This window comes from Empidonax traillii, unplaced genomic scaffold, assembly GCF_003031625.1.
Source record: "Empidonax traillii isolate 1590-97213 ecotype Southwest subspecies unplaced genomic scaffold, ASM303162v1 scaffold1019:size274861, whole genome shotgun sequence".
Taxonomy (NCBI): Eukaryota; Metazoa; Chordata; class Aves; order Passeriformes; family Tyrannidae; genus Empidonax; species Empidonax traillii.
The window spans coordinates 83,647-105,926 of NW_020956212.1; the positions used below are offsets into that span (position 1 = coordinate 83,647).

The 22,280-nt window shown below is 47.9% G+C and overlaps 1 protein-coding gene across 4 annotated transcripts in view; it reads left to right on the plus strand.

Moving 5' to 3' along the window:
* LOC114068243 (metabotropic glutamate receptor 7) overlaps window positions 1-22,280 on the plus strand; it is a 137,936-nt gene that overhangs the window by 83,304 nt on the left and 32,352 nt on the right. For all 4 annotated transcript variants that reach the window (XM_027904196.1, XM_027904194.1, XM_027904195.1 and 1 more), the window contains exon 7: window positions 8,836-9,768. In XM_027904196.1, the coding sequence (XP_027759997.1) occupies window positions 8,836-9,768 (933 nt within the window). The remainder of the gene's footprint in view (window positions 1-8,835; window positions 9,769-22,280) is intronic.

A 22,280-nucleotide genomic window follows, 5' to 3' on the forward strand; every position in this document is an offset into this window, starting at 1 on the left:
GATCATCTCCAGGGCATGCAGATGGCATAAAAAATGCTTTTAATGTTTGGGAGATGTTCTTGAGATTCTTGTGCCGTTCCTTTCTTTGACATCTCCTTTCTCAACCTCTTTCTATCTCCTCCTGCAGTTTGTGTGGTGTGAGGGAAGGTGTTTATTGAATATCCCTGTCTGGGAGTGCTCAGTGCCTGGCATTCTCCTTCCAGATGGTGGATGCAGCAGAGGTTTCACCGTGCAGGGCTGGTTCCTCAGCTCCCCCAGCACCATCCTCCAGCTTTAGCTGAGGTGTTTTTCTGCCTTGGGAGGGCGGGCAGGCCCTGGCACAGGGTGCCCAGAGAAGCTGTGGCTGCCCCTGGATCCCTGGAAGTCTTCAAGGCCAGGTTGGAGCAACCTGGGCTGGTGGAAGGTGTCCCTGCCCATGGCAGGGGGTGGCACTGGGTGTGCTCTAAGGTCCCTTCCAGCCCAAGCCATCCTGGGATTCTTTGATTCTGTACAAATCCACGTTGTATCCAGGCACAAGGAGCAGAGTAAGCTTTGTGTTGTCTGCAGAGGACGAATGAAACACGCAGTGACTGCCATTCAGAGAGGAGAGGAATGACTGCCACGTGCCAAGCCTGGCAGTGGGAGCAGAGAGCAGGATTGCAAGCTCTGGGACTTTACCTGCCTCAGATTTCAGTGGCAGGTCCTTGGCAGGTGTGGGCTGGCACCTTCTAGTCGTGCCAAGAGTCTTGTAACTATTACCAGCAGCCAAAGCTTTGATTTGTCTCCCTTTTTATTTCTCAAACCTGCATGTGAACTCCTTTATTATATTATATGAGCAGCTATGGGAACCCTGGGCTTAAAGCTGTTTCTGTAGGCCCTCAACAAAATCCAGCTGTGTTTTGCAAAAGGAAATTTTGGTCCCATACAGATGCCAGTGCCAAGGGTGGCAGAGTGGAAATGATGATAATTTTATCAGATTGTTCCTGTTTGCTGTACAGAGGAGAAAGAAACCCCACAAAGGGTGATTGAGAGCTCTGCACACGTGAGGGCCACGTGAACAGCCCTGGGAGTTTCCAACCTTTAAGCAAAGCAGAAAGGTTCTGACAGAGAACGTGCATTGAGTGGGTCAAAAATAATCACTATTTAAATGTCCCTGAATACTGATTTCTGAAGAAAATCACCGTGGTTTGTGTCAGGACTATAATATCAGAGTATAACGTGGAATTTAATGTGTCTCCAGCCAATCATTCACATGATGGGCAATAATGGCCCCAAATAAACAGCTGCACAGGGTCTTTAGTCTGCTCCAAAAAAACTTGAGGGAAAGGCTTTATTTGCTTTGTTTTCCTGCTTTATTTTGTTTCTTTTTCACTAAACTCAAAATGTACATTTTATGTGAAAGTGCTGCATAAATGATTCCCATGAAACAACCTTGTTTACTTGTTAATTGCACCTTTTAATGGTGGGGGGAGCTGGGTTTGACCATTAACAGCAGCATCCGAGCAGCTGCTTCCCGGTGGGAAGTGGAATTAGATATTTTATCCCATTTTAGCAGTGCCTGTCCTTTAACTGGCTGGTGAAGGGTCGTGCAGGCTTAAACCTCCCTTTGCAAGGACTGATCTTGCCCTTTTTCTCCCAAAAATGCAGCTGGAGAAGCTGGTTCTGGCTTTTCTCCTCGACCCCTGGTACGTAAGGCTGAGTTCACCCAGGGCAGGGGAGCTTCACTGATGGTCCTCCCTCCCCATCCCAGTTCCCCCTGGGAGGGGCAGCAAACCAGGATGCTCTCCATGATTTTTCTGAATGTCCTACCCTGTTCATGGGGAGGAAATTCCCTGCACTGGAAGGTGCTGCTCACCTGGGAGTGCCTTGCAGTGAAATAATTCAGGTACTCACCCAGAGGGAAGGAGATGCCAGGTCCACTCCTTCTTTCACTTGATGGGAGGGGAAGGCAAAATCTGGTGTTATTACTGCTTTAGTGTGCAAAGTGGGATGAAACACGTTAGTTTTGCAAGGGTAATTAAAAAAAAAAATAATAATTTTAAAAAGCTCTGATTTTAATTCTTTTGGATAGAATTTTAGTAGAGTTTCAACCAGGCCAATAACGTTATTGTAATTTTCTGTGTACATCTGCAGTTCTTTTAGGGCCCAACTGACTGGGCATAACCTGAGCAGGATAATTTAATACTGGTAATATTATTAATATCACTGCAGCGATCTCCTTAGGGCCGAAATGAGCTGGGTTACTGAGCTCCCCTCAGAATTCTGTACTCCTGTGCTCTCCCTTCCTGCCCCACGGGTCGTTCTGCCTGCCAGTCGTGACAAGAAAATTGCTGAACCATTGATGGTGATGCTGGAAAAAGGGACAATTGGGACCAAAGAATGTGACTAGAAAATACTGGTCTTCGAATGAGCCTGGGAATTAGCAGGATAAATAAATGAAAGGGTTTTGAGTTGGCAGGCACTGGAAGATAAATGCTGTCCAAATTCCACGCGCTGTTTGGTTCCTCTCCTCAGTGCCCTTTCCGCTTTGGAAGTTGTGTGTTGGTTTTGGCAGAAGCAGAACTTTTTCACAATCATAAATAGCAGGAAAAATAAGAAGTTGTTGGCTCATCAGAGAGACAAGCAAAGATAAAGAGCCAATCCTTTCCTCAAACATTAGGTAAGGCTGTCTCGTGGCTGTGCCATGAAAAATAACTCATGAGAGGAGTTTTCAGGTGAAAAATCAGAATTCCTGGATTTATTTCCAGATGTGCCATTGTCATCCAGGCTCGTGATTTAGGACTTAAACTTGCCAGCTGTGGAGGGTTATGAACATGTTAGAAACAAGCATTTGAACAGTTGATTTCAGCTGCTGAAGGGCTGAGCCATCGCTTTGCCCTTGTGCTGAGCTGTGGTTTATGGGCTTTGGGACTTGGGACTGGGGTATTCTCATCATCCTGCTCAACAAATCCCTCTGTTTCCCAGAGAAGCTGTGGCTGCCCCATCCCTGAGAGTGTCCAAGGCCAGGTTGGACGGGGCTTGGAGCACCCTGGGCTGGTGGAAGGTGTCCCTGCCCATGGCAGGGGTGGCACTGGATGAGCTTTAAGGTCCCTTCCCACCCAAAACGTTCTGGGATTCTGTGATGATTCAGATTTTCTCTCATTCTAAGCCACCACAGGATAAAAAATTGCCTTGGATAAGCTCTGCTTTCAGAAGATAGTTTTGCTCTAACCTATCAATTTAAAGAGGCAAGAATTGTGTGGTTTTGGAAGCACATGCTCTTTTTTTAATTAAAAAATGTTATACAGGGGTTGCAGGATGAATAGTGAAGATACATGGTCCATCCCCTTCCATTAGTGAGGAGACAACACGAAGCTGTAGGCAGATACAAAAGCATTAAAATAACTAATTTTCAGTTTTATTGTGTGTCAACAGAAATGTAAGATAATAAGCATTTTTGCAAAAATTGTGGATTAAGCATCTTTCTCTGTATCAGTGTTGTGCTAGAAATGTCCTTGCTTTAATGTAGAACAAATAGCCCTTGGATCTCATTAAAGAGGGTATTACAAGTGCTCAGTGGAACTTGCTGCTGGTGTAAAGCAGGTGAGGTTGGTAAGAAATGATGACAAATATTAAATGAAAGGCAAAGGAAGAGTAGAAAGGAATGACAAAAATAATCGAGGGTTAAGAACTGCCTATTATGAGATCACCAAAGGGGAGTTGTGGCCTGGGAGCAAAAGTGATGGGATTAGTTGAAGTTTGCAACTGTAATTAGCTTAGTGTGTTAAACAGGGTGTGGCACAAACTGGTGAGGGGCACCTCGAGTGCTGGGTCCAGTTTGGGGCCCTCAGTTCAGGAAGGACATGGAGGGGCTGCAGCATGTCCAGAGAGGGGAATGGAGCTGGGGAAGGGGCTGCAGCACCAGGAGCAGCTGAGGGATCCTCAGATTCTCCCCATGCTCCTCACATGGGAGTAAATGTTGGAGCAGGTCCCACATCTCCCAAAAGCCCTCAGGAGAGTCGTTTTGTGCCCGGGTTCCTGCAGCACTGGCTGTGGGATCCCTGCCCACGGCTCCAGGAGCCCTCACAGCGCTAACGAGAGCAGGGACTGGAGCTGTGCAGGGTGAGACTGATCCTGGGGGCATTTTCCTCATTAACCAAAGTCTGAATCAGCAGGTGGGAAGACAAGGGTCTGGCATTATGGGAAAGTTGTCACCAGTTTTTGACAATGTTTCTAATTTGTCTGACAATGAAAAATTGCAGGGTTTGTGCTGGGAGCCTTTGAGAAGTGACGAGTTTCCATTATTTTCAACTGGAAAGTTGCAATTTGCTAGTTTGGTGTGTGTGTTTAGGGCTGCTGTGCCATGAGGACAGAAAGTAGACAGGCAGCAGCAGGAGAAACCAGGACAAAATATATGTAAGGATGTTTAACTTCTGTTTATAAGGAAGATATGCTGGAGAGGCCTCATCTCTGGTGTCGGGAGGCAGAGCTGGGCTGATGCTCCATCTCACCAGTGAGGTGTTCCCGTGGAACAGCACTGGAAGCAGGGAGTTAAAATAGCTGTGGTGAGCAGGGAGTTAAAATAGCTGTGGTGAGCAGGGAGTTAAAATAGCTGTGGTGAGCAGGGTGAGCTGCAGAGCTCAGGGAGGCACTGGGGGGCTCTGTGAGGAGTAGGGGAGCCCAGGGTATGCCACAGCATCCCTGTCCCAGCACAGGTGCTCTGGCAGCAGCTGTGGATCAGGTTTAGCCAGAAGTGTGGGGGGGTTTTGCCTCTCTCACCCTGCAGGCTCTGAGCTGTCTCAGGGCTTCCTGTCAATCCTGCAGGCAGGGAGATGAAATGAGTTACAACATAAGGGGAAACGCCTCATTCCCACAGTCTGGGGCAGCCACTGGAGCAGCTCTGCATCCTCTCTGGTTTATCACCGTTATCTCCTGAAGGGATTTCAGTTGATATTTTGCAGAAGGCTCTGCTGACGATGTGTTATTGACATATTCTTAGCTTAAAACCGTTATCATGGTAAACCCCTGGATTTAAAAACTAATTACAAGACATTAATAGCTGAGCCTAAGAGCTAAGTCATGCAAATATTGCTGCCTGCAAAGGGGAATGTACACAAATGTTTGAACTGCTGAGTTAGTTTCTGGAGTCTGGAGGGTGGCAATAAATCCCAGCCCAATCCTCTGCCTCGTGTCCCGATGTGTCCGTGAAATTAATGGCACCGTCGTTATGGAAGTCATATCAGGGAACGTGGCTATTTTCTTCCCCAAGTAGGTTAATTACCACTAATGTAATTATTTTTGTACTGATTTTTATTTTAATCAAACATTGCATGAAACAATTAAGTTCAGAACAAATGGCTTATTACGGGAATGTTTGTGGCGCTGGGAAGAAAAGCAGCGATGTTTGAATTATGCACTTCTATTGAGTTACTTTGTTCATTAAAATGAACAATTACATTAGGCCTTATGAGACAGACTAAGCATTTCTGGTTAATGTTTGTTCTGTAGAGAACATAATGAGAATTTATATTGGAAATGGATCCCATCCCTCTGGCTGGAGGCGTTTAGGAACTGGGCCATTTGTAGGAGCTGGGAGAGCTTGGGGAAGAGAGAGAGTGAACCCTTGCCCCAGGTGCTGCTGCATTACCCCATGGTGGGGGAGGGAGCTTTTGCTTTTCTTTGGGTTTTTTTGCTTCTTTGCTGGCTCTGGTTTGGGGTTTTCTCCTCCCTGCTGTGCTGGCAGGGCCGATCATGGTGCACCATTGCCCCGCATGCCCTGCTGGATCCCTGGGGCACAGCCAGCTCCCAGGCTCTGTTCTCAGCAGCTGTGTTCAATGTCCTACAAGGTCGTTTAGAGGGGTTTTTGCCATTTATCAGATCAATCCAGCAGTGCATGAACTGTCATAGCCTGCTCATGATGCTGTTGAAGATGTGCCACTTGACGTGTCGATAAGCAGGTGATGGGAAAATATGTGATTTTCCAAGACATTAGACACATCTCCACAGCATCTGGTGCAGTTCAGGTTTTACAGCCTTCCCAAATCCTGCAGAATTGCCATGGAGAGGAGCTCCTTGTGGCCCTCAGCACTGACCAGGTCAAGTGCTAAGCTCAAGATGTGGAATTGTTGGCTCGCTGTGAGTACAGGAGGTCTGGCTGCCTCTGGAAGTGGTGTTGGCTTGGGAAAAATAAATTCCCTTATCCTCTGTGTGCCAGTTTGATGTAGGACTGAAATGGAAGCTTCTGCATAAAACCCCCAATTTTTTTATTAATTGCAAGAGTACCTTCTCATGCTTGATGAAATTCCTGCTTTGTAGACTGTGATTAACATTTTCTGATTGTCCCTGGAGGTATTTAAAAGATGTGTAGATAGATGTGGCACTTAAGGACAAAATTTCTTTCAAAATTACACTTTTCTGAGTGGGGAAAGTGTCTCTGGTTTGACTGAGGTTCTCACCTCCTGTGCAAGTGCTGGTGCCCAGCACATTTCCTCACAGGCCTTTGGCAGCATTACATTACTTTTCTCACCAGAAACAGCAGAACTCTGCAAATCATTCCGAGGCCAGTGATGAGTTCCCATGGTGTCTCTCCAGGAGGCCAGAAAAAGGACTTTCCACAGTTTTACCTGATCTTCTATTTATCTCCATACCCACGGTACCTGTGCAGAATAAAGTCCCTTCAGGCTGTCCCAGGTTCCAGCAATGCCGAGGAATATGTCTGAGAATATGGAAATTCATCCTTTTGTAGCTGTGAGGGGAAGCAGGGATATGATAACACATTAATCAGTCTGCGGTTCTGAAGATATTAGCATGTGGAAAATTGTGAAAATCATTTCATTGCTGCAGACTGGGTCAAAATCTGAGCAGTTGGGATGATGTTCTCATTTCGTATCGATGTCTGCTGGAAAAGGGCATCAAATAACGTCTGTGGTTAATAGTTATGATTGAAAATGGAGGCTCTGGACTGGATCAGTGACTCACTCTCTTGGTATAAACACCCAGGTAAGTTGTAGTTCCCCTGCCTCAGTCCACCTTGGAAAAGGGCAAAATACAAATCAGGGACTGAGAAGAGCGAAGGGAGCAGCAGAGGGTCAAACAGCTGGTTTCTTAAGGAACTGCCATGAACTTTTCACACCTGCTTTAGGGGTCAGAAATCTCAGCCCTGGCTCTCCTTCCTCACCGTCTCTTTGGGTCTCTTTGCACCGGCACCCTCTGTGCCTCTGCAGGGAGCAGGTGATGTGGACATGTGCCAGTTCACTCCAGCTCTCCTACAGGGCATTCCCACAGCCCAGGAGCTCAGCTGCAGCTCTGTGGGGGCTGTTCCCACTGCACTGGAGCAGTGCTGGAGCTGGGCGTGGAGATGGAATTCCTGGCTCCTTCACTTCCAGGAGGACCAAACTACAATTCACCAGTGCAGTTAAATGAGTCGTTGTATTCCCCTTTATGGTTTGCCGTCTGCAGGCTGCACACCTTCAGCCCAGCACAGCATGAAGGAAGGGTTCATGGATCTTTGTCTTTTCCACAGTATTGAAGGTTAATGAAGTTTCCCAGGCAGTGGCAGAGCTCTGGAATATCTGTTATGGAGGGATTATTTTACAGTGTTCACAGAGAGGCTCCTGGTGCTGCAGGGTTTGAGCATTGTGTGACTTCGGGGTTTGGTTTTTTCACATGTATGAAATTAAGAGGATACAGGATCTATTTTGAATTAAATTAGGAAAGTGCAACTTAATCCTTCAATTTAATTCTTGCAACCCCCAGTCTTCCTGTGGACATGAATAATCAAGGCAGCTGATTCAAGAAACACATCTTAGAATTCTTTACCTATAGGGAAAATAGTGGAGCTTGTCAGCATTTAAGTGACCTGAAGAGAAATAGCTGAAATTTTGTTTTTAATAACACTTACTCACATCTGTCCCAGGGGATCAGGTTTTATGTTTGGAAAAGACTCACACTCAGAGCAGCTGGTAGAGCCACTGATATCCTGCTGGGCAGCTGAGTTGGTAGCTGGTGCTGGGAATGCCAGGACCTTCCCAGTGGTTCCAGTCTGGACTGTTTCATGGGGGCTCCAGTGCTGAACCCCCCTTGTTCCTGGAAACTGGTGAGTGGCTTTAGTCAGGTGTAATTTGAAATGATTTGTGAGTCTAATTTTCCACAGTACTTGGGAGCCTTTGTCACATACTTTGGAGTTCAGGATTCTCGAGGCTGCAGAACAAGTGAGACTTTCCCTACATTTAATGTAATCATTTATCATTTGCATTCCCAGAAGCATGTGTGGTATTTCAAAAGCTGAATGTGACTTTGAAATGAAATATTATCTAATTATTGCAGTTTTCATTGGTGACCATTTTCTCTGTCCTTCATATTTCTTACCTGGCTCACACTGCAGACCTTGCCACGTTCTCGCTGATCCCATGCCCTGTATAAAACACATTTCCACCTCATTTAAAACATTCACCTGGCCAGCAACAGTTCCAGGAAGGAGATCTCTGTTTTGGTCTCAGGAAGAAGTCACAGGTTTTGTGAAAAGCACTTGTGAATGTGAGTCCTGCCTTCCCTCAAGCACTGCAGCGTTCTTATTAGTTGTCATAAACAAGAGGCTTTCACTCTCCAGTTTTATCTGCTGTTGTGTGTCATTCCAGCAGAACTAACCACTAATACACATGAGGAATGGAGGCAGCAAACACAGTTGTTCATCAGAGTGCCCTGCAAAGACACTGTGTGTGCAGTTCCTGGAGCGTTTCCAGGCGGCTGCAGCCTAAAGAGTTTCCCCAGTTGGGTTTTTCCCATCGGGGTTCCCCCTCAGTCCTCCCCCTTCGGTTCCCCCGGGGTTTGTGGCAGTGCCAGCTGACTGAGGGTGTGTTTGTGTTCCCTGTGCAGATCGAGGAGATGCAGTGGGGCGGGGGCGTGCGGGAGGTGCCGCCCTCGGTGTGCAGCCTGCCCTGCAAGCCCGGCGAGAGGAAGAAGATGGTGAAGGGGATGCCGTGCTGCTGGCACTGCGAGCTGTGCGACGGGTACCAGTACCAGGCGGACGAGGTCACCTGCCTGCTCTGCTCCTACAACGAGCGGCCCAACGAGAACCGCACCGGCTGCCGCTCCATCCCCATCATCAAGCTGGAGTGGCACTCGCCCTGGGCCGTCATCCCCGTCTTCCTGGCCATGCTGGGGATCATCGCCACCATCTTCGTCATGGCCACCTTCATCAGGTACAACGACACGCCCATCGTGCGCGCCTCGGGCCGGGAGCTCAGCTACGTCCTGCTGACCGGCATCTTCCTGTGCTACATCATCACCTTCCTGATGATCGCCAAGCCGGACGTGGCCGTCTGCTCCTTCCGCAGGATCTTCCTGGGCCTGGGCATGTGCATCAGCTACGCGGCCCTGCTGACCAAAACCAACCGCATCTACCGCATCTTCGAGCAGGGCAAGAAGTCGGTGACCGCGCCCAGGCTGATCAGCCCCACGTCCCAGCTGGCCATCACCTCCAGCCTGATATCGGTGCAGCTCCTGGGGGTCTTCATTTGGTTTGCAGTCGACCCGCCCAACATCATCATAGATTATGATGAGCAGAAAACTATGAACCCTGATCAAGCCAGAGGAGTTCTCAAATGTGACATTACGGATCTACAAATCATATGTTCCTTGGGTTATAGCATTCTGCTAATGGTGACGTGCACTGTGTATGCCATCAAGACTCGGGGTGTCCCAGAGAATTTTAATGAAGCCAAACCCATTGGATTCACTATGTACACTACCTGTATAGTATGGCTTGCCTTCATTCCAATATTTTTTGGCACTGCCCAGTCAGCCGAAAAGGTAGGTGAGAGTGAACAGGCCTGATGTTCGGGACTCACTGTGGTTCTGAGGACGTGCTGATGTTCAGCTTTACGTGGATTTCCAGATGAGCTCTGCAGTCTGCTCAGTCCCGAGACACAGGCAATATATGGCACTGTTTTCCTTCCCCATTTAGCTGGTGGGCCATTTATTTATAAGCTGGCAAATGATCAATAACAATCACATTAGCCATTAGTTTTATTGTTGCATCCATTTCAATTGTATCCTTTCAGTAGGATAAGTGGGAATTAGCTGTCATATTATCCAGAAAGAGGCATCTCCTAACTAAATCGTTTTGAATACCAGATGTAAACAAGAAAACTCTCAGAAATACTCAGTAGACTCCTGTGCCTCTGGAGTTGGACACTGAGGGAGAGCACAGCCTGCTGAGTGCTCTGGGTCACAAACAGCAGCCCCAGGGCACATTTACAGCACAGGCTGTGCATGGATGTCGTAGCACACTGTCTGTGATCCCCAGTCCCTGAACCCACCCTTGCCTGTGCAGGAAAGAGCTTTGCTTCTTTTTCCTTTTTTTACCTCTATTTTGACTCAGCGTTTGTTCTTGAACGCAGAACTCGGGCAAGCTCAGCACTGTGGAGGGAATTATTGTGTCCCTTGAATGAGGGAGCACATTTCAGGTGCCAGTCTCACTTTGAGCTGGGGTAGAATTGCCACATTTGCAGTTGTTAAACTCCCAGGCTGTGGAGGTGAAGCTGCAGGAAGGCAGTGGTGTCACCCAGGCAGGTCTGTGCTGTGGCTCCAGGCCTCTTCCGTAGGAAGGTGCTGCACCAGTGCTTTGTTCTCTCCAGTTTGGGAGATTGGCTGTACAGATTTGTGGTTGTTTTGGCCTCAGTTTTGTCCCTCTTTGGAAAAGGAGATCACTCAGGAGGAATTCTGCTGGAGGAGGGGATCATCACCCAGGCTCACCCAGGAGGAGACAGGGGTTACAGAGTTTTCTGTGTCTCCTCTCACCTCTGCAATGGGCTTTCCATGCAGCCATCACATCCCCAAAGGGAATTCATTTCAGATGGAAAGCAGGTCTGCCAAGGCTTACAAACACTTCAAATAGCTCTGCTCTCCCTGCCAAGGGAGAGATAAGAAGCAGCAGAAACAGCTTTAACCACAGTGGAGTCTGTTTGTGACCTGGGTCTGGCACAGGGAGCGTGGAGCAGCTTTTGGGCTCCCTGCCTGCGAGTGGGGCCTGCAGGTGACCCAGAGGAAGGGCTTTAACCTGTTGTCTGCAGAGATGTAAGCAGGGGATAAGAAAACACAAAGAATTCCAAAGGCTGCCGCCAGCATTCAAAGCTGTTTGGAGCAAAAGCTTCAGGTTTCCTCGTGCTGGCAGAGCTGAATTACCCTGGACTTGGAAAGCACCAGATTCGTGCCCAAATTCTCGTGGTAAAAAGATGAGATGAGAGGAGATGATGATTAATCTGGTTTCACACAGAGCACAGAGGAGGGCACAGGCCAAAGGCAGCAGCCCCTCGCTGTGCTGTGCCCCCTGCCCAGAGCTGGTGGGCCAGCTCATGGTGCCAAACCCCCATTTTGCCTTTGCCCTGCAGGAGATGGAGCTGCAATAGCTTCTGTGCTTTGCTCTCTCTTCCATCTCCCCTTTTGGAGTGGGGGTTGTACTTTTTGGTGATTGTTAGTGATTTCCTGTCAGGTATTTCTTCTGGAAAATATTGTGCTTTAGCTTAGCCACACAGGCCTAGGCTGAAATGGAAATTGCACCTGCTGAAAATCTCATGCAGCACAATCTTTTAACCTGAGGAATGGTGTTTTATATAACACTGTGGGTTTCGTTGTGTGGATTTATTTTATTTTATCAATAAATACAAGCATAATGTTGTTTGGTAGAAAGCATATTGAAAACACCTGCCTTGTTCAGGGTAGAGAATAACAGCTCCAACAACAAGAAAAGAACTCAAAATGTGCTGCAGGTAATTCGTAGAAGGCAAATAAATTGAGAAGCAGCATTTGCAGCAGGTGGAGGGAGGCAGGAAGGTGTGAGGAAGGCCAGATATACCAGAGTTTGTGCTACAGGATGGAGATAAAACATGAGGTGTGTGGGAGGTGGCACAGGGAAAAAGGTGATTCCAGACCTTTTTAACCAGTTTCTTTGTCCAGTATCTAAAAACTGAGAGAACACATGGTTGGTTAGGATTTATAGGTCAGTTGTGGTTTATAGGCTTAATCTGGTGATGCAGCAAGTGGATTCCTAGGGAATGTGGAATATGGTTGTCCCTCCCACCTTTCACTGCTCTTTGGAGTTTCTTGGCTCTGCTGCAGTGGTCACAGAGCTCCTGTTCCATCCCTGGGGATTGTCCAGGTTTGGGGGGTTGTGTGTCGGGGGGGGTTTTTTGTGTTTTCCTGCACACTGTGTATATCCCAAAATGCTGGAAAGACCTTTGGGGACTGGAATTGTGCCATGTCTTTGCTCGTAAAGATCCTTCCTTTCGTGTGGATTCTGTAGGAAGCCACTAAAAGGCATAAAGCAGAAGAAGATGGGATATTGGGAAGGAATTCTTCCCTGGGAGGGTGGGCAGGCCCTGGCACAGGGTGCCCAGAGAAGCTGTGGCTGCCCCTGGATCCCTGGGAGTGTCCAAGGCCAGGTTGGACGGGGCTTGGAGCACTCTGGGCTGGTGGAAGGTGTCCCTGCCCATGGCAGGGGGTGGAATAAGATCGACTTCCAACCCAGACCATTCTATGAACTACACAGAGGAGTCCCTGTGAAGGAGGGGTGTCACTGTCCCACTTTGAGCTCCCAGTGCTCAGAATCATCACCAGCTGAAGGCTCAGGGGGTGTTTGAGCTGAGGACAGGACAGGGTGTCCCAGCTGCTCCTCCTGCCCAGCCACTGCCTTGGTTCACCTGGACTGCAGCGATGAAACTCAGCCTTTGCACTCCTGGTGTAATTGGTTTTGACAACAAAACTCTTTGAAATTCTCCCTGGCTGTGTGGGGATCTTTATCCGAGGCCAAGAGCTGGGAGAGCTGTTGAAGCAGTTCCAGCAGTCAGGGCTGGAGGCACAGTCGATGCCAGGCAGCTCCTGAGCCCAGCAGGGTTGTGTGCCAGGGCAGCAGCTCAGGGAATCAACAACCCAGGGAGAGGAGGAATTGCAGCAGGGAAGGGGAGGATGGGAGGGGATGTGGGGGGGTGGGGATGTGTCCTGCCCAGGGATTTACTCATCCTGCAGCCTCCTGCTTACTGGGAGCTGGCTGGGGTGGAACTGGTCTGCAGGGCAGGGCACTGCTGAGGGATTGCTGGGGCTGACTGGGGTTGTGTCCCTGTGTCCTGTCCCTCTGTGTGGCACAGGGACCTGTCCTGCCCCTCCTGGTGTGGGGCCTCAGCACCCCAGGCTGGCACTGCTGTGGTGACAACTCCTTTGCTCCTTCCCTGGAAAGGCTGTTCCTGGCAGGACACACCTGAATGATGACTCAGGAGATGCATTTGGGATTAAGCTGGTTCCACAAAGGCACATGTTTTAGTTTTCTTTTCATTGGCTTTCCTTCACAGACACCTTCAGGAGCAGGAGCATGGCAGGGTGTGTGACATGCTCTCACACATCCTGGGAACTCCACCTCACAGTGGCAGTAATAGTCTGCTTTTGTATTATTAGTCTCTCTTGTAGTGTAAATTTTTTTAAAGCCTTACACTGGTGCAGATTTCCAGAGTCAACACTTCAATGGTATAAGCAAAGTGAAGGGGAAAAACCATCTGTAGCAAAATCAATATGAAATGTAGAGCTCTTAAAACATTGGTTTGCTTTTTCTGTCCCTAGAAGTCAATTTATTGTTAGGAAAACCAGTGCCTTTCAACACTAATTGTTACCATTTTTTTTTTACCTTTGTCATGTAATTTGTGATTAAGGGAATGTCAGAAGGTGGCTGAGGCAGGTGGATAGAAATTCACCTCCCAGAGCCTCAGGCAGTGAACCAGTTGCCCTTCCAGAGATGCTTCATCCCTCTCTTCTTTTTCATTTTCAGGAGAACCTCCCAGAAAGGTACCTGAGGTAAAGAGCACATCCTGAATTTTAAGTAAGGTTTGGGGAGTAATTATTTTAGCAGCACTTGCACAGGAAGGATGTGGTAGGAGACTGGGAATGCTGGATTTGGGTGTCCTGGTGTGGGACCTGGAGATCAGTAGGGCAGAAGGAATTCCCTGTGTTCCAAGAATTCCCAGGGGTTGTGTTCAGTAGTCTTGGACATGGTGGGTTTTCTCTTGCCACTGTCTTCCCCCTTTCCTCTCCCACTGCTCAGCTGGAATTGGGAAGGACTGTGGGATCAGGAGCTGTTTTCTGCCCCTCTGGCTGTTTATCATTCCCATACACACTGCTCCTTCCATTAAACCTCCTGAACTCTGAGGGTGGAATCCTGACAAAGCAGATCCTGGAGTGGCAAAGCTGCCCATCAAAGCTGCACATCAGTGTGCTCCAGAGGGTGGGCATGGCAGGCCCCTCTCCTGCCCAGCTCCTGCCTGGCACTGTGTGCAGATGGATGGCTTCCTGTGCCCCTCACACCCCGCAGCACCAGCACTGGGGGAACTCGCCAGGGCTGGAATGGTCAGATGGAAAGGACTCGCTGTCTCTGCAGGCCTGAAGTCCATAACTGTGCTCTCTAACCACCTGCAGATGCACTTGTGTGCACTGAACACCCCCCTAGGACCTGGTTTTCTCAAATTATGTCACTGGACTAATATAGAGAGATATGTCATGGTTATTTTTGTGTTCCACGGAGGTTCTGCTGCCTCGGAGCTGTGATTGCTCTTATTTAGTAATTGTGCTAAGATTAAAATAATACATTTCTGGATGTGTTTACAAGACAGCAGTAACTGTCAGCGTGCTCCTGAATATATCCTCCAGATGGGAGTTTTTCTTGAGTGATTTTCAGGACTTTTTGCAAGTTAAAAAGGTTCTAATTGTGCCTCTGAGTGAGTGATGGTGGTTGTTCAGCCAGTGTGGTCGCCCTGCTTGGGAGCTTTGTTCTTCCTGGAATGATGAGAAATGGGGAATGGTTGACCCTACAGTCCCCAGCTTCCATCAGCTTGGTTTTGGATCCAGGTTGTCAGCTTTTGTTGGTTTGGGTGGTTTTTTTGTTGTAATTCAAGCACTATGAAATTTGAAGTCCCTAATCCCATCAGCTCTTCCACCTTTCTTCTTGTTTCTCTATTTTGTTTAATGCCCCTTTTATTCCAATCAATAAGCAGGAGAAGTCAGGCATATTTGGCAGCAACATTTTTACTTATTGTGTTGAATGTTCCATAAATACTATAATTTGAAGGCACATGCAAAGTGGATTCTTATTCGGATTAAATAATGTCACATTAGCATGGGAGCACTTCAGTCTATGTTCTATTTTTTGGTGAAACTAAGTTACCCTTCAATTCTCTGTAACACAAATAGCAATTAGCCAGGTAGGACACACTTTTATTTTCTCCCCTGGGAAGGCTTGAGCTGACAGTTGCTATAGCAACTACCTGTGTGGATTTGGGAGTTATGAGGAATTTAATGCAATATTTGTTGGAGTTTTATACTGTTGGATGGTGGAGAAAATCAGGCTTTGAGGCTCACAGGGGCTGTGACTCTGTATGCACCATAATTTGGGGCTCACACAGGACACTCGTGGATTGCAGCTTCTGTTTAAAGGAGTCTGGTAATGGGACCTGCATCAATTAACCACAGATATTAATTTCTCTCAGTGATGCACTTTCACTTTGCCCATCATTTCATTATCTCAGGGATCTGCATGTTCAGATGCTGAAGTTCTTCGTTTTATCCAGCCTCAATTGCATCCCTGAGAACACTATCTGGAATTTAAGGCTCTGGCATTAGAGTTCTCCTGAGAAAAGCCTGAACTGAAGAGCAGCTTCACCTCATTTCAGTTCAGGCCCTCCAGGCTGGAGCTGTGAGGTCTGGAGATCCTCCAAGCACTGAGTATTCAATAAAATCCACTTTTGTGCAGCATTGGAGGGCTGCATTTTAATTGAGGGGAAATTAGGTGTTCTTTGAAATCTAGAAGTGAAATAATCAGTGGAATTTTTGGGAGGGTGATAACCTTCATTACGAAAATGATCTGGTGCCTGGGTTTTTATCAGGTTATATAACAGCACTACTGAAAAGTGTATCAAAACCCTCGTGAAAACCTTTGAGTGTCTGTAGAGTTTCAAATTTAATTTCTGTAGAACTAATCGAAAATCTTAAACAGTTTCTCAGGAAAGTTCTCAGTGAGATTTACTTTATTACCTCCTGCATTCATTTGGTGTTCAGATGGAAAGGGTGCTGTTTCTAGTCAAAGCCAGACAAATTAAAAGGCTTTTAACGTGTCAGTGCTGCTGATTTAACCCAAAAGGAGAAAGTCAGTAATTACATCTGCTCAATGAAGTGGTGAGTGCTGAGGGAATTCTGAGTTCTGAATTTGTCCATCTTTTGCCACACCTTTGTTTTCCTCTCCCTGGTGCTTTGCTGGGAGGTTTCTTCTTCAAGGCAGCATCTTGGAAGGATGAAGATGTTCTGGTAGGAAAGGTATTACCCCAGTGCTGCACCGTGTTGCCAGGTCAGGGCTCTTGAGGAAGAGGGATTTCCCCCTGTGCTGATCCCACCTGGGGGATCTCCCATCTGCCCATGGCCAGAGCCCCGCAGGTGCAGCCAGGCAGGGGAAAGGCTGCAGGAGCACTGAGACTGCAGGTCTGTGCTGTCAAGGCAGGTATTGGAAGGCAGGTAACAGCAGACATGCACACTCTGAGTGAAATAAGGGCTGACTGGAGTAATTAGATCCTCCTCAGCAGCCCATAAATTAACGGTGATTATGATTCTTCAAAGAGCAGGAGCAGAAGGCGCAGGCACCGTGCTCTGGTTTGTCACGTTTGCTGCACTGTAATGCTCCTTTAATGTTAATATCTACCTTTGTAGAACAATCTAATTGCAAACACTGAGCAGGCAGAGCCCAAGGCCACAATCATGTTCCACATAATTACCTGAGGAGGGGGGTCCATCCCAGCCAGGGGCTGCCACAGCTGACATCAGGAGGAAGCGGCGCAGTCGTCGCGTTCCTGCTCGTACGGTAATTCCTCCCAGGAAGGTAGAGGGGAGAGCTAAAAGATAATTAACAATCAATTCTTTTTGCGGAATTTTCAATTATTGGAGCAGGTATCTTCCTAATGGAGCAATAATACCACATTTGGATTTGGATGTGCTGTCTCATAGCGGAGATGGATTCGTTTAAGCAGAAAGGACTTTGTTAACGTCCCCAAGGGACACTTTGAAGCCTGAGAGCAGCAGCTTTGATGTCTGATGTCAACACTGAGGGATCTCTTTGCTGTGATGATTCCAGCCTTTTCCATTCCCATCTGTGCTGAGGAGACAGGGAAAAAAAACTATTTGGGAAGATGGAGAAATAAATGGAACCCAGAAAAGAGGTGGAACTATAGAGGGGGAAAGTATAGAATCATGGAATATCCTGAGCTGGGAGGGACTCACAAGGGTCATCAACTCCAACCCCTGGCCCTGCCCAGGACACCCCAACAATCCCACCCTGTCCCTCAGAGCGTTGTCCAAACCCTCCTGCAGCTCTGGCAGCCTTGGGGCTGTGCCCACTGCCCTGGGGAGCCTGTTCAGTGCCAACCACCCTCTGGGGGAAGAACCTTTCCCTGAGATCCAGCCTGGCCCTCCCTCCATGCCACTGGTGCAGCTGTGATGCTGCTCCAAGTCACTGGCACGAGGAGTCGGATCCAGCTCCTCCTCAGCCTCCTGCATTTCCATTTGCCCAGTTAACCAGGAGTCCCAAGGCTGGACAATCTCCCCTTGACCAGAAGAGCAGATTTAGGAATGTTTTTGGAGCCTTTGCCCGTGGCCTGTTCTGAGCCCAGCTGTGGCTCTCAGGTTGACCACCTCTGTGCAGTGCACAGACAGGCACTGACTGCTTTCAAAAAAGGGAAAGAGGGGAAGAAAGTTCTGGTTTGTTTTTTTTTTTTTCCCCTGGAATTTCTAGTGTGAACTTCACTGCCTTTGGCTAAAAAGCAACACAATTTTAAAAGGGAAAAACGTGTAGGTGTTTAATGCATAGTGTTGACATGTACTTTTTTGGATCCTTATTTTTTTTCAGAAAACGTAGGATTGCCAGGAGGGTTTTACATCTGAAAAGCCATCTCTGCACGGGCCCCTGGCAGCCCTATCAACAGTTTTTATCTGCAGCACAAACTGACAGTCCCTCACCGGGAAATAATTGCGGCTCCGTGGAGTCCAGAGGAGTAATTACTGTGTTGATGAAACTTTTCTCTTTGCTTGCGTTGTGGTATCTCTGAATGTCAAACCCACTCGAGCTGACAGCATAATTTCCCCAGCAGAGCTGTTGCAGGGCCCATTCCACACTGCTGGGAGGGACTGGGGGGGGGTTCCAGTTTGTATTTCTGTGGCAGCAAAGGGAAAATCTCAGTCTTGCCAAACCCTGTTTTGGGAATAACACTCTGAGTAGTGCTGGGCTAGAGGTAGCTATGTATAGGAACAAGGGGTGAATGTATGATTATAAAATAGCTCTTCAAAGTTAGTTAACGAGGAATTAATTGTCAAATTATTTGCCCCAAGGGGGGGGTAAGTTTATGTTTGAATGTCTTTGCTGGTAGTTTCCATTTGTGATAAAGTATCTTCACAAGCATGGTGAAACCATCCCTGGAGGTGTTCAGAAAACATGAGAAGGTGGCACTTGAGGACAAAGCGTGGTGGTGAACATGGTGGTGCTGCTGGGTCCATGGCAGGACTTGATCATCCTAAAGGTCTTCTCCAACCTTAACGATTGTCTGAGTTATTCTGAAATTCCTGCATATGTGAGGCTTCAGATGAGTGTATCCCAAAGATAATGTGGTTTCCCAGAGGGACTGATGTATTTCTGCAGCTCTGATTTTCTCCCAGCATGCATTTTCAGGGTGGGATGATCCTGGGTGGTATTGGAAGGTCATTCCCCACGGCAGTCTCAATGGGATTGTCCCCAAGAGGTGGCCAGAGGTTGGTGTGCTCTGCTGGGTATGTGAGGGATAGTTCAGCCTGATTTTAGATGCAGAAACCCTGTCCCCCTTTCTGCTGCTGTGTTTGAACCAGAGTTAATCATCTTTGCAGAGAAATCCCGGAGCTCCTGGTCGGCGTTGGGAGCCAAATCCAGGAGCTGAAGGAGCATTTCTGTGAGCAGATCACAGCCAGTTTCTGAACCCCACGGGTATTGTAGAAACATAATAATGGTATTTTGAGTAAGAAATAATGGCTGCTGATTCTAAGCTCATCCAGCAACAAAAGGGAAACCATGAAGGGCTTATTCAATACAATGTGAGTTATGCAGATGTTTCTCAATTTTCTTGCTGAACTTGGATGCTGGAGTCAGGGTTTTGTTTGATCAAGGCTTTCAGCAGAAAGAATGGGTCCTTAAGCACTTTTGTCACTGCCTGTGAGTGGCTTATGAAAGCAGCCTGCAAAGGCCCCAAATCAAGTACCCTCGTGCAGAAGGAGCTTTGGTCACGCAGCTGGAGTGGAAATTTTCTTCTCTTTGCTTTACAATAAACAGAAACAAAGTGGAAGGAGCAAAGAAACTGCCAGGAGAGAGGCAGGAGGCAGCCAGGTGAACTTCTGCACTGATTTGGTCAGGGAGCCTGTGGGATGGGCATCACAACACTTCCCATGGGTAGTGCCATGGCATTGTCCTGCCCCAAAGCAGTGTGGAATGAAGAGATCCTGGAGATCGTGGCAGTTTACTCTAGGATCCTCTAACACCAAACCATCAGGTCCCATGTGCATGGCAGTGAGCCACATATTGCTGGGTTTGCTACTCTGGAAAGAGCATTTTCACTCCAGCAAGGGCAATTCAGTGCACGGCAAAGGGTAGGTTTTACTATACACAAAAATATTGACCTGAAGGATTTATTTGTTGTTTTAAGTGGTTTAAGCAGGCCTGTAATAGTAATAAAAGTAGAAGCCATCATACTCAGTCATAGAAATTGCCTTGTGTTTTGTCTTTGAGGCATAAACTTAGCAAAAGCTTAAAAAGAAACAACAATGAATTCTTGTAGACTGAAGCAAAAAAACTCGTGTCCCAACTGTATCTTGTCAAAAGGGATTTGGGGCATGTTTATAGTTCTGCATTTTGAAGTAACAGCTCTTTTAAAATCTGGGTTTGTATTCATGCAGAAGGATTCAGCGAAAACAGCCAGTGAGGATCCTGCTCCCCAGGCAGCAGAGCTGGGAGTGCTGCACCCCAGTCATGTCGTGCCAGTGCCCTGTGGGGCTGTGAGTTCTGGGGGAGCAGCACAGCCACCAGCAGGACATGTCCTGTGGTCCTGGCCAGCTCCCCCTGCAGTGTCTGAGCTGCTCTGAGCCCGTTCCACCTGGCTGGGGAGGGACTGAGGGGTCCCTGTTGGACAGCGGGCACAGCCAGAGCCCCCTCGGGCACAGGCACGGGGTGCCAGCAGTTCCCACTCTGCCCGTGTGTCCCTGGCAGCTCTGGGGACACTGATGATGTTTTAGGGCAGAGGATCGATGCCTTGTGACAAGTGAAAAGGCTCTCAGAGAGAAGTTCAGTCCACGACTTTGGGGTGCAGGAGCTGCGGCAGAGCCATCCCCGCGGGCTGAGCGGGCAAGAACCCCAAGGCAGGCCTTTCCCTCTGCAGGTTTGTGGGCTGACATCGTTTCCGTGGCAAACTCTGTCTGTGCTGGTGGTGGCCGGCTCTGCAGGGACTGCAGATCCGAGTGTTTTCTATCCCAAAGTAAGGAGTGGAGTGGGAGGGGAGTGGGCAGCACCTGGACTGTACCCACAGCCGATTTTACAGGACGAGCTCCCTTACCTGGCAGGTGTTTCCCAGCCAGGTCTCGCTGATGGATGGGCAGCAGTGACCTCGGTAATTGTCACGCCTCCATGAGAGGGTTTCCCAGGTTTAGCACTTCTCAGCTAATGATGTCAGGGCTCTACCGGGAGATTATTCAATCTGTTTTGGCCTTTGAATGGCTGAAGTATCCGTGGTGACAAAACGCAGCGAGGAGGAACGAGGTGAAACTCGTATTTACAAAGGAGGGGTTGCTCACTCAGCTTTTCTCACGCTGTTAATTGCCCATTGAACAACATCCGTTCAGCCCTTAACTGCCTCTGCCGGAGCAGGGAAAGCTGAGGTTTAACCCTGCCCATGCCCCTGAGTCTCATTGTTTCACCAGTAAAAAATAATATGTGTATTGAGAAATGAATACCTCGAGTGTTCACAAGATCTGCGTTGGCCTCACCTCTCGAGACACTTAAGGAGTGCAGAGAGAGTAGGAGGACAAAACATGTGATGAACAGTGTGCTATCATCGTCCTCTTGTTCCCTCTGATTTACATTGCCAACATCAGAGCAGCCTGTAATGTTTAACGGAGATAATTAAATATAATTTGAAGACAAGATAGCTCTTTTTAGCGGTGGAACAGATCCTGCTAACAACTGAACTACAACAGCAATTCACCGGTGAGCTGGAGGGTGCATGCTCTGGGAAGCTCAGCACTGATTGTGTTAGGTGATGGTAACTAGAGGGAATGGAAATCAATTAGTTTAACTAAGGTGCTTAAACGCGATTACAGCTGGGGAAAGTCTTGCGAAAACTGGCATTAGGAAGTTGTTAAGATTTATGCTGGTGCTTTAATTGGAGGACCAAGGAAGTCAAGTGATTGGATTCTGCAGAACTTCAAAATCAATGTCGTTTTAGCGGATTTTATTGACTGGAAGATGAAATCTGATAATGACTGAAGATAAGAAAGAAAGGTCAGGGCCTCTAAATCTCCCTGTTGGTAATTGCTGCGTGTGCCGAGCGCTGGCTCTGGATTTAGTCTGGCTTAGACCCGAGCAAAGGAGTTCTGGGGAAGAAAAGGGGCGGTAATGCCTGAGACAACATTTGTTGGAGTCAACTTCCCTGCGGGAGCGGGGCTGGCTCGGCCGGATTGCAACCACGCACTCGGAAAATTCCCTCCTTTGGATGCTCTCGCTCCCCTGAGGCCCCGGGCTCGTCGCTGACAGAAGGTACAGTTTGTCACAAATTCAGCTCTGTATTTACAAGCTTCCTTGTGGCTTCCTCGTGCAGAGATGAAGGAGATACAAGTCCTCCCCATCTATCTCCTCACGTGTGCTGGGGACAGCAGTCAGTAAATACAGCTTGGTCAAGGCTGAGATGATGTGCAGCTGATGTGCAGCTGATGTGCAGCTCAGAGGGCAGCAATAAACAGGCTTTGGCTCTTCATCCTGTTAAAATGTGTTTAATAAGGTAGAGATGCAGAATAGGGTCTGTGGGCCATTAGCTTTTGTCAGACGGTGGATGAGTTAAACATTTGAGATGATTTTGGCTTAAAACCCCCTTTTTTCTCCCCCTGTAATGCTCCAGATTCCTTTCAGTTTGAGTACCCCAAAGGAAACTGCTGCTGAGGAGCTCTAAATAGTTCAGAGTGAATTCAGTGTTACCTCTGAGGTGTGGCAATGGGGGAGCTAATTCCAGAGTTAACTT